The 11,958-nt window shown below is 39.8% G+C and overlaps 1 protein-coding gene across 1 annotated transcript in view; it reads right to left on the bottom strand.

The window, feature by feature from the left end:
- Window positions 1-8,166: 8,166 nt before the first annotated feature.
- Window positions 8,167-11,958, bottom strand: part of LOC136881752 (zinc finger protein OZF-like) — a 118,772-nt gene continuing 114,980 nt past the window's right edge. Inside the window, exon 8 of the mRNA XM_068229557.1 lies at window positions 8,167-10,436. Within this exon, the coding sequence (XP_068085658.1) occupies window positions 9,629-10,436 (808 nt within the window). The 3' untranslated portion in view covers window positions 8,167-9,628. The remainder of the gene's footprint in view (window positions 10,437-11,958) is intronic.

The following is an 11,958-nucleotide window of genomic DNA, read 5'->3' as shown; positions in this document are numbered from 1 at the left end:
CCATCACACGATCGTGTTTCTAATTAATTTCTTACTGCATCATTCACTTAGCAATTGTCATTAACATTCCAAAATAATTATTTTCCAATTAATTATTGTGACTAATATCACCAAAATTCAAAGTAATTATGCAGCTAATGAACGTCTACTTCTGATCTTTGCATGGCATTTACGTTTCAAATTAATTTTAAAATATTTCAAAATTCAAATATAAATGTGTTAGAAAACTTTGTTATCCACGTGTGGGCTAGTTAATAAATCGTTTACTTTACAAATCGATTGCCTTCGTGAAAATAACGAGATGATCTTTTATTTTAAATCACGTTCATCAACAAAAATTAATCCTTTCCTAGTCTTCCTCGACTTAAACTTAGCAAATTTTTCCTTAAGGAAACGAAAATTACTTCTTAAGGTAACACACAACGATGAATGTAATCTGCATCGTCACAGGCACACGACCAGATCAAGTTAAATAGAATAAACATGATACAAGAAAAATACACATATTTACACACACACTCATTCATACTGGGAAACACGTATTTTATATACATTATTTACATCGAATCCTGTTCCTGCAAGTTTACTCTTGACTTTAAAGAATGGTCGGGTCACGTCATATCCAGTGGGAGATAATTTGTGTACAGAAATTATTTTTATCATTAATAGTGACTAGTGATCGAAGTTAGGGAAATCACTTGGATAAGAATATGCTTCTCATACAGATAGAAATCATCTAAGTTTTGAAATTATAATCGAAGATTCCAATAAAATCCGTAATCACTACCAGCACATGGGTTACAGTTGAAACTATCGCGTCCGTGAGCCTCAATCGCATTATTATTATTCCCTGTCCGTGAAATACACACGCAACACGTGCTCCAATAATTATAATTTATCTTGCGCTCCCAATAACACAAGAACAAGTCAATCATCATAAATAACTCATCCAGTAACTCAATTACATAAGAAATATCCCGCAGGATTGGTCATATTCCAGACACTTCATGAACAGAGCACATCCTATCTCACATATAAGGAATCTACTGTAAAGTTATGGCTCACGAGCGTTTAATCCTCCTTTACCCGATCTTTAGTCATTTTTATTATTAGTCAAGTGATTATTACATCTACTGATCCTCGTGAAATATCATAAAATCAGATGACTCGATCCTAAGGAATGCAAGTGATCTTGAAGTGACACTAGGCCGTTCGACCCCATCTCACAAAATGTACACGTAAATTCAAGTCCGATAAATTTCAACATTACACAAAAGTTGTGGAGAAGAGCATATCATCCAGATTTGATCTTCGACACTAATAACATAGGAGAACAATGCAGCAAGGGAGTATGCAACCCAGTCCCTATGTCTCAACACACACCAATCCTATGTCAGTTTTACTCCGCTATCCGACCTCAGTATGTTCCCTTTCGTGGTAGATACAACTTCCAAAAGGCAGATAGGTCAAAATTCTGTGCTTAACTGGATGATATGGTCCAAAACAATAAACCAATTCCTGAATCATATTAACAGGTCACTGAGTCTGTTAGGGAAAGTTCTCGTAAATCTATTCCCCGTGGATGTCGCACTAGTTACATCGAAGGTTTTAATCTGGATGCCGTCTCGCAAGTCAATGACTACTACAAGCTATTCAAAGAGAAACCAGTAGGTGAAGAAACTATTACAGCAGCACACGTCCTAACTTCTCTAATAAGCCTCATCGAAAAGAGAGAGCTGGTCAGAATTAATGGAAGAATTGAATATGACGCAGAGCAGCCAGAACGCCTGCAGACTCGTAAAGAAGCTGAGCGGAGATCCAACCATGAGTAACACACATTCTTCTCTTACAGCCTATCAGATTGCCCACCAACTTCTCATGAATGGCAAAATAAAACAAGAAGCCAAAACACGGAGAGCTATGTTGAAAGTACCTGCGGGTAAGGATGAAGAAACATCTGAGTTTAAGCAACATTTCAATTTCACTTGAGTTGGAAAATGAAAATATCAAGTGCAAATCAGGTAATGCTGCGGGTGTTGATGATATGCGAGTTGAGCAAATAAAGCACTTTGGAGGAAACACGAAAGAATGGTTGCTACAATTTTATAAGGACTGCTTACAGATGTCCAATATTCCTAAATTGTGGAGCAAAGCACATGTAATTGCTGTTCTAAAGAATGGAAAGGACAACAGAGATCCCAGGAACTGCAGACCTATATCTCTCCTGCGCGACCGATATAAGATTCTTGATAGAAATGTACTCAAAAGACTCGTCCAGGCTATCAACAAAAATCTCATTCCACAACAGGAAGGCTTTAGACCAGGCAAGAATGCTGTTGCACAAGTTCTCAACCTCACGCAGTACATTGGGGACGGTTTTGAAAATCGACAAGTCACAGGGGTAGCTTTCATTGACCTCAGTGCTGCATATGACAGAGTGAACCTCCGTATACTGCTTCAGAAGATCTTTACACACACAAAAGATTCAGAACTTACCAGACTGATGTCAACATTGTTGCAGAACCGCAGTTGTTTACTTTCAAGGACAAAGAAGCAGATGGAGATCACAAAAAAATGGATTCCCCCAAGTAAGTGTACTGGCTCCATTGCTATTCAATGTTTATACCAATGACCAACCATTCCTTAACAAATCAAGAAGTTTCATATATGCAGAAGACCTTGCTCTAGCCTGCCAGTGTGCAACTTTTGAAGAAGTAGAACTCACACTTGACAGCGCTCTGAAGGAATTAGGCACGTATTACAGGGCTAACCACCTAAAGCTGAATCCGTCAAAATCTCTGCTTTGTGCTTTCCAACCCAAGAATAGAGAGGCATCAAGGAAATTACACGTCTCCTAGAAAGGAAACCTCCTCAACATTCTTTCACCCCAAAGTATCTACGGGTAACGTTGGAACGCTACCTCACTTTCAGAAAACACTGTTCCAACATCAAACACAAAGTCAGTGCCAGAAACAACATCCTGAGGAAGCTGAGAGGTACACACTAGGGTGCAAAGCCACAAGTTCTTAGAACTACGGCATTGGCTCTGTGATACTCTGCTGCAGAATACGCATCCCCTGTGTGGTATAGGTCACCCAACGCCAAGACTGTGGACCTGCACTGAATGAAGCTTGTAGATTAATCACAGGAAGCCTGAAACCTACTCCTGTTGAGAAGATACACTGTCTTGCTGGCGTTGCACCTCCAAGTAATCGTCGAGAAGTCGCTACTGATCAAGAACGACTAAAGATTGAGAATGTTGAAGCTCACCCACTGTTTTGTCATCAACAATCTCAATCTACGCTGAAAACCAGGAAGAGATTCCTACACACATCAAAGCCCTTGAAGGAACCACCAGATAAGGCAAGAATTTCCTTGTGGAAATCTAAGCAGCAAGAATGGATGGATGAACATCTTCCGGCTGGCTACAATGAAGACTGGAGTGTTTGGAGGTCCCTCAACCGATTAAGAACTGGTGTCGGGTGGGCTAAGTACTGAACTGACACTAAGAACATGACGAAGACCCAGTGCGGTGGATTTGGACAAAACTAGCAAAAACTGCCAGGAACTGGACCCGGGCCTCTTACAGATAACAAAAATATAAGAGACGCAAAGAAATAAAAATATAACAGTAATAAGGGCAAGAACATAAATTTATTACGGAGAGAAAATAAAAAATAAGTTTGCATAGGCATAACGAGGAAGCCAAAACTCAAATAGATAATATTAATAATACGTGGCCCATAATCAAAATACACAATATTCATTGATTATAGCAACTTCACACACGCTTACCTTGATAAAAGACGTGATGAAAAGTTAAGTACAAGGGCTTGGCATCTATCATAATTAATTGAAGGATACGAATTCAGGTGGGTACAAAGTATTTCTTTTATGCACATCACGTCTAAACACGGGTAAAAGCGCCTCCCTTTCATTTCGTGAGGTCAGACATAAAGTTCTCAAGAATAAAAATCCACATCCGCCGAGAATAAAATATCATTAAGTCAAAGAGCTTAAAACGGAAGAAGAGGGAAGGGTGCACCGAGATCATAAAATTAAATCAAATAGAAAAGGGGAAGTTACCATGGTTTCACGCAAAACAACTAAAATAACATGGAAAGGCATCCCGCAAAAATTAAAACATATTAAACTAGAAAATAGGTAAAGAAAGCCAATGAGGGCAATGTGAAACAAACAATTAATAAGTAAACTAGACACAAAAGGTGTTACGGATTCAAGCGTTTGAACCACCCACGCTCACACAGAGACCAAGGGGTTAGGTCGCCGAATGATGGGACGTATATGAACGTCAATGCACAGCACATAATAAAATAAACAACTGCTCTCGAGCTCAGACAGTACGAACAAGAAAGTGGTCCATCTTAAAGAGACGGAGTGTCTCCAACACCAAAACACACAGAAACAGGCCAATCGCGTTGTTAGTTTGTATTCATACAACACCTATTTTGGTGGACATAACAATACAGAACACCCGAAAAAATAATACAACATGAGCTTAAGCGGTATGTTAATGAAGCGACATGAGTGAAAGGTCTCGGCCGGCACACAGCAAACAATGTCACACACACACACGCGGATCCTTGTCACCTTCTGTTTTTAAAACAAACATAGAATATCGGTAAGTGAAACACATGTGATGAGGGAAGTCTTTCTAACCCAACCATGGTGAGCACAGAAAGAAACAATAATAAAACCAAGAGAAGATTAAAGATGAAATAAATACCTCGATTACATAAGCAATTAACATTCTCGAAAGGCCGAGACATGTACATTTTTTTTTGCTAGTTGTTTTACGTCGCACCGACACAGATAGGTCTTACGGCGACGATGGGACTTGAAAGGGCTAGGAGTGGGAAGGAAGCGGCCGTGGCCTTAATTAAGGTACAGCCCCAGCATTTGCCTGGTGTGAAAATGAGATATGTACAAAGACATCTTGAATCAGTTAAGATATCTTCTATATACCACAAATGCGACTTGGAAATCCAATCCTTCCATGTTCTCAAGTCAAAAACTCCCCACACCACCAACCAGAAAGATAACCCAACAAGACGGAGCAGAAAAGAAATGATTTGACCTATGCTAACGTATGAGATGCCATCTACCGGAATAAGGAAAGATTACGTAGTGGTAACAACAAATGTTGGGAAAGAGTAACAGTTCGTAGATACAAGAGTTCGCTAGGAATTGAAGACTTCAGAAAAGGCAAACGCACCATAAAATGATATGGTGCCGTTGAGTACTCACGTAAGTTAAGGGGCTTCACATCAGAGGAAAGCATGTGCGACTGCGGAGAAGAACAGTGAACCTTAAGTATCAATTCCCTCTCTGCCCATTTTCATGCTAAGAGCAAGATTGCATTGCCCTAGGTGTGGCTCAATTTTGGAAACACCATCTAGATGTACAGTAAATTTGGTCAATTTCATTTGTTTAATAATTTTTGTACATAGTTTAAAAATTATATTATTTTAACTGTATGATTAAGTATGATTCTGACACGAGTACATAAATAAATTAACCAGACCCGTGGCGTTCCTCAGAACGAAAATCCATGGTGTTCGTCACATATTTGTACAAAGCTCAGGGACCCATACTACCCCGTGGCGTTCCTCACATAGTGGGTACTAATCAAATGTGAAGCCCAGACCCGTGGTGTTTCTCGGAACGCAAGCACATGGTGTTCGTTACATATTTGTACAAATCTCGGGGAATCGTACTATGCCGTTGTGTTCCTCCAATAGTGTGTACTATGGACAAATAAAACCCATACCCGTGTTATTTCCCGGAACGCAAACCCAAATGTTTCCTTCATAGTGGTTCTAATCCCAAGGCTGATGGAAATAAACACAGGGAATTTGGTTGAAAATTCATTATCTCTTGGACTCGTCGCCAAATCACAGAGGTTTGCGTGTTTCGTCCGCGGGAAAATTTTTATTTCGGTCAAGTCGGCAGGAAAACCGGGTAGGACTCACCCTCTCAGCCACCTGGGACGCGCCATGTGGGAGTTATCACAGCAGCGTAATAGGATCGAGGTTAATCTGCTGTAATCGGAAGTCGTCTATCCCCCTTGGCTTACCGCTCTTACAACAATCAATGGCAGCCATACAGAAAAGCCCCATAAGATGACTAGACTCTAATTCTTCTGACCGTAAAATATTGAAGTGTGATTGTGAGGATTACCATTTTCAACGAGGTGGCGGGCAACATGTTTAGATGTTGCATACGCATGACGCTCTCTAGTTGTTAGGTTTACAACTCAGACGCTTAAGAAGCCTCCGGGCATTGTGGCTACTCTTCCTGAGATCAATCTCCCCCATCGCTCCTGTTATTAGATATCGCTTTTAAGAGATCTTCCCCAGTTTGGACGGTTTCGGAGCTCAAAGGATCGTTGTCAAACAGATCACGATAGTTACACAATATTTCCCTAATTTCTATATATAGTACGCAGAATCAGGGAATTGAAATACGAGAACAATGCTTCACGGCATTTGCAATATAATCATAGGATTCACGATATTCAAAATGTTCTCGTCCAGTGAAATGGTACATTTCTCCCAATCAGCCTTCTTGAAGTATCTTCTTTGAGGAGGAACTCAGATTCTAAAGATTTAAAGATAAGACGTATAAAACTAAGACGAAGCCACAGAAGTAGTTGCATTACAGGATTGTGGAGGCGTTTAGTAAATTCACAGAAGGTCGAAGGCTGAACGCTGAAAGGCATAACAGCCTGTAATGAATATGTATGTATGAAAAGGAACTGTCTGCGGTCAGATTGTAGCATATATCTGGCATATAACACAATGATGACGGATTTTTGCCCCACTGATTTCGCTGATAACTGAGATATGTGTTTGTTTACGCGGATGGAAATAAACACAGGTAATTTGGTTGAAAATCCAGCATCTCTTGGACTCGTCCCCAAATCACAGATGTTTGCGTGTTTGGTACGCGGGAAAATATTTATTTCACTCAAGTCGGCAGGAAAACCGGGTAGGACTCCCCTATGAGCCACCTGAGTCGCGCCATGTCGGAGTTATCACGACGTAGAGCCTCTTCCCAGTTGTATCCCCGACCCAATGTCAAACTCCAGAACACTGCCCTTGAAGCGGTAGAGGTGGTATCCCTCGCTACGTCGGAGTGAAAAACCAACCCTGGAGGGTAAACAGATTAAAACATTATTTCCATGTTCCATCTCGCACTGTTGAATGATGTTGGATGTTTGTTATAATGCAGTAGAATGAGATCGCACAAATCTGCCCGTTCTATGCCACACTCTCCTCTTTTGTCGGTAAATGGGTAGCCCCATATTGTGTTATGACTGTTGAAGTCACCAACCACAAATTCACATATTGATGCTGGAAGGGTCCACAAATCTAAACACAGTACCTGGTGGCTTGTTGAGCTCTACTGTGAGAGTTTCAATGTCATGACGGGAGAGGATGTGGATGTTGGACAGCACTGAGGATGTTAAACCACTAAACGCATGCCTTTGATTTTTTGAATGCGAAGATTCTAGTCCCGGTGAGTTTCTTAGCGTGTGGAGAAAATTGTGAGGGTATATATTTTGTGTTCTTTTTCAGATTCTTAGAATTAAGTCAACAATAGAAATAAAATAATGAAAATGCAAAATATATGCGTAAAATAAACCACTAAATCCATACGTACAGAGGACGACGATGAGCAGAAGCTGGGAGCTGATAAAAGTTAAATAAGGTCTGTAAATTTCAGTAACTTCTACAATGTCGTCCGGTGTATTTTTCTGTGTGTAGGGCTGATATGACCTTGTATTATGTTAGTGGAAGTTTATCACAGTTCCAACTATTAATTTCTGTGCTGAGAAAACACGAGGCGAAATTCACGATGCTTGCGTATTTTAGAAGTTTGCAGTGTTATAACAAAAATTTTGTAAAATCTTTCTTCGGCATGGGACGTTAAATTTGGTGCACTCCTCATCGATTTTTTTCGGACGTAATGAAGCACATGTTTGCAGTAGAGCAGTGAAATTAAGAGGAATTTTAAGTACGTTAATTTGCGATATTTCATGTCAACAGACGTACAACCAGTTGTGTATGCAAATTGGAAAGTTTTGGTCAACTTGTAATTTTTAAATGTCAATAATTGTAATAATTATTTATTTATTAGGCATATGGTTACATCACTAAAATCAATTAATATTTGCATTAATGATCTCATACTAATAACAATAATAATTGATTTCATCATGCTAGATAGTTGAAGACAGGTGAGAGTTCAATTTTAATCTATCTCAGCAGTATAACTATGCTACTTAGCATTAGAGGTTGCCCCAAAACATTTTCTGGCAAGCTAGTTAATGATAAAATTCATATCAAAATTTGGCCCTCACATACCGTCTAATTATTCTATTCAACAATTGGAAAGAATAAATTCATTCCCTGGAAAACTTCCTGAAATTCCATTTAAACGAATCCAAATCTCATATTAGAAAACCCGATACACGCAAGTATCTACACGGCATTTATACTCGTACAAACTAAACCTGGTAACTCAGTTTGGCAAAATTCCTCAGGTAAATAATTTCAAATACTTGGGGAAATAATCCATCAATCTGCATTAAACCATGAAGGAAACGGAAAGATTTCTATATTACAAGTAGGTCATAGTATCACATGCAAAGGGTACAAAAAAAATCAATATCCCGGAACGTTAAATTAAAATACTATAACACCGTAATTAAGTCGGACGCATTACATATGTCAGAAACCTTGATCACTGGAGAAGGATCACTGTCTAAAATTATCGAAAAACTAAAAAGAACGATCCTGAGGGGCATCTTTGGACCAGTATGCATAGAAAGGGGGTGGATGAATAGGAGGTCTCCGGAATTATACCAACATGTTGAGAAAATGTCGTATAAAATTGGGAAAAGGCGATTGAAATTTGATGACCATATTCAAAGAAAGGATAATGAGTGACAAACTAAAAGGATATTTAATTATGCCTCTTCGCTAAAATTCAAGAATAATTGCATTATCGATATTGAAAAGGACCTCAAGAAATCAGCATTCCAGACGAAATTACATGGGACACGCGCGGTCTTAGAATGTTGGTGAACAAACATCATTGTGCTAAAAACCGAGGATGAAAACAAAGGGATCGACCACTCTCCGGTGTACATCACGAGGTGTGCTATCGCATGTGCCTGGTTACATCCCCAGAATTGTGGAACTCCGAACTCTCGTGCAGTAGTTAGTGTGACTTGAAACAAAATCACATTATTATTAAATCACGTGCGGCTTCATCGCGGCGAGACGTGACACTCGTGCGCCGTCTCGCCGCGTGTGCACCGACAGCATGGTGCTGCGAGCGAAGATTTGCCAAAAAAAAACACGTCACAGACCAGCATCTCTCCAGTGTTGTTCACATGTACATCGTTTAGTTACATGAATTTTTGAACATTTTATCGCATCACTGAGGACTCCTGTGCTTACAAACATGTGTGTGTTCGGATATGAACTAATAGATTCACTCTCTGGCTGAAGAATTGCCACAAACTTTTCATTAGTTTAGCTTCTCGCCAGTAAGCGTACTGAAAATTCGATCCACCCGCGGAAGTGATTAGGTTTGACTATTCTCCCGTGTGAGTCTGTATGTGACGTGCAAGGCGGAATTTACTGATGAATGACTTTCCACATTCATTGCAGCGGAAAGGCCTCATATTTGTGTGAGTAAGCATGTGTTCTGTTACTCGAGATTTCTTGATGAATAACTTTCCACAAATATTGCACGAATGAGGCTTGTTACCAGCGTGAGCCTGGAGATGATATTTTAGACTGATTTTCTCCCTGTAGGAATTGCCACAGACATCACAGGAGTAAGTCATCGCGCCTGTGTGAGTCCGCATATGTGTCGAAAGTCCACATTTGTCGGTAAAGTTCTTCCCACAGATACTGCAGAAAAATGGCTTATCGCCCGTATGAATCCGAGCATGACAAGCTACGTACGATCTCTGGCTGAAGCCTTTGCCACACAATTTGCACGTGTAGGGCCTCTCGCCAGTATGTGTCCGCATATGTCTCACTAGTTTACTTTTTATGAAGAACTGCTTGCCACAGATGACGCAAGAATATAGCTTCTCGCCTGTGTGAATGCGGTTATGATAATCTAAGTAGGATTTCCTCTTGAAGGATTTGCAACAGATATTGCAGCGGTACAGTTCCCCTGTATGATTCCGGGTGTGAGCAACAAGGTGTTCTTTCTGGATGAATGATTTGCCACATACACTGGATTCGTGCGGCCTTAAATCCGTGTGAGTATTAATATGTCTTGCCAGGTGGCATCTCCTGCTGAATAACTTGCCACACACATTGCACCTAAAGCAATTTGCTCCGCCATCCGGAGATTGATGATCTGCATAGTTCACGTCAGCTCTCGATCTACAGAGACAAATTAAAACCATGTGACGAATAGTTCAACAGCCAACTGAACCTAAACTCTCACACAAAGGAAATGCTACTGAACCTTCCATTCACTAATATCCCATACAGAGAATTTCATTACACGTGAACATCACATTCATTGGGTAAACGTCATCTCAGATCAAATTTAGAGTGTACACTTAAATTTCAAAAGCTCTCACTTGTTACGAGGATGTGTTGCGTCTTTTCCCTCGAATCACGATATCACGTGCAAGAAAATTCTGACGAATAGGGAACGAACAAATTCATAGACAAAATCATTTAAAGAATGCGTGAGAAGAGTGGTACAGTCTGAAAGGAGAAATACGAGCTCTTTGATCCGGCACACATTTATCTACTTAAATCCGTATATACATGTTCTCCTACATAAAGCCGGCATATGCTTAGGAGTTTTGATCTTGTTCAAGTGCTCTGCACTTTGTGGCAGGCATGTAATAATTTTTGTAAAAACCTTGTTGTTGAGGATGTTTGAGAGAATCCCAGTAATGTAGATATTAATAAATTTGAGAACATTGTTTGCCGACAGTCAGCAAGGTCTGCTTAACCATGGCTAATCTTCTATGAATGTTATTTACGGTCACGAAAAACATACGTAGTGTAGCAGTCTATTACGTGACAGTGTGGTTATTTCTAATTACGTAGCACTGATGTGCAATCAAACAGAGCCAACCCACATATAGGACGGTAGGTTTATACAAGGAAGTTCATACTTAATACCATGTGTTACATCAGTCTACGTCTTACTTGCTGCCTTTAACAGAGGCCATATGCAACATGGAAACCTTTCATCCTGATAAAATACTGCAAAAGGTGAAATATAACTTGCATATTATAATTCCCTTTCCAAAACTGACGCTTTCTATTTTCCTCCAGATTCTGTTGTCATAGACATTATGCAGTCAGCAATGCATATGGCTTTGGTAGTGTTTTATTGCAATGTTCTGATATCCTGAATTTCAAACCAAATTCAAGCTATCATGTCTGAATATACTTACAAGTGTTCTTTTAACACTACGGCTAGAAGGAGCATGAAAATCAAGGCTTGAGCCAAAATTCGCGATGACAGGAATTTGAGTTGCCACGTAATTGATATTGCTCCTATGTAAAGGAAGGAATGAGATCACTTTAATTTCAAAAGATCGCAGAAAACGTGAATATTTTTAGTTTATTGATAACATAGTTGGATAGATCCGAAGTCTGTGCCTGTCTCCCCACCGCAGAGTTGTTCTACATATTCTATGAAAGAAGAGTGAAAAATAAAAATGTCTTCGTTAAAGGTGACAACAGGCACGTGGGAAAAGCCAATCACGCAGGCCAAAATATATCGTAACATGAACTGGTACTTCTCAATTCATGGTGTATGCACTGAATTCACATGGCCCAGTAGAATGCATAACTTCCTCACAAGCAAAGTAATGGGATCCTCGACCACGTGTTGTTACTGCACTCATAGGAGAAAATAAGTGGGCAAATAAAACGG

The sequence above is a fragment of the Anabrus simplex genome, chromosome 10 (assembly GCF_040414725.1).
Source record: "Anabrus simplex isolate iqAnaSimp1 chromosome 10, ASM4041472v1, whole genome shotgun sequence".
In the NCBI taxonomy this organism is placed as follows: Eukaryota; Metazoa; Arthropoda; class Insecta; order Orthoptera; family Tettigoniidae; genus Anabrus; species Anabrus simplex.
The sequence above is the reverse complement of the archived record's forward strand: the minus strand, read 5'-3'. Positions and strand labels throughout refer to the sequence as shown.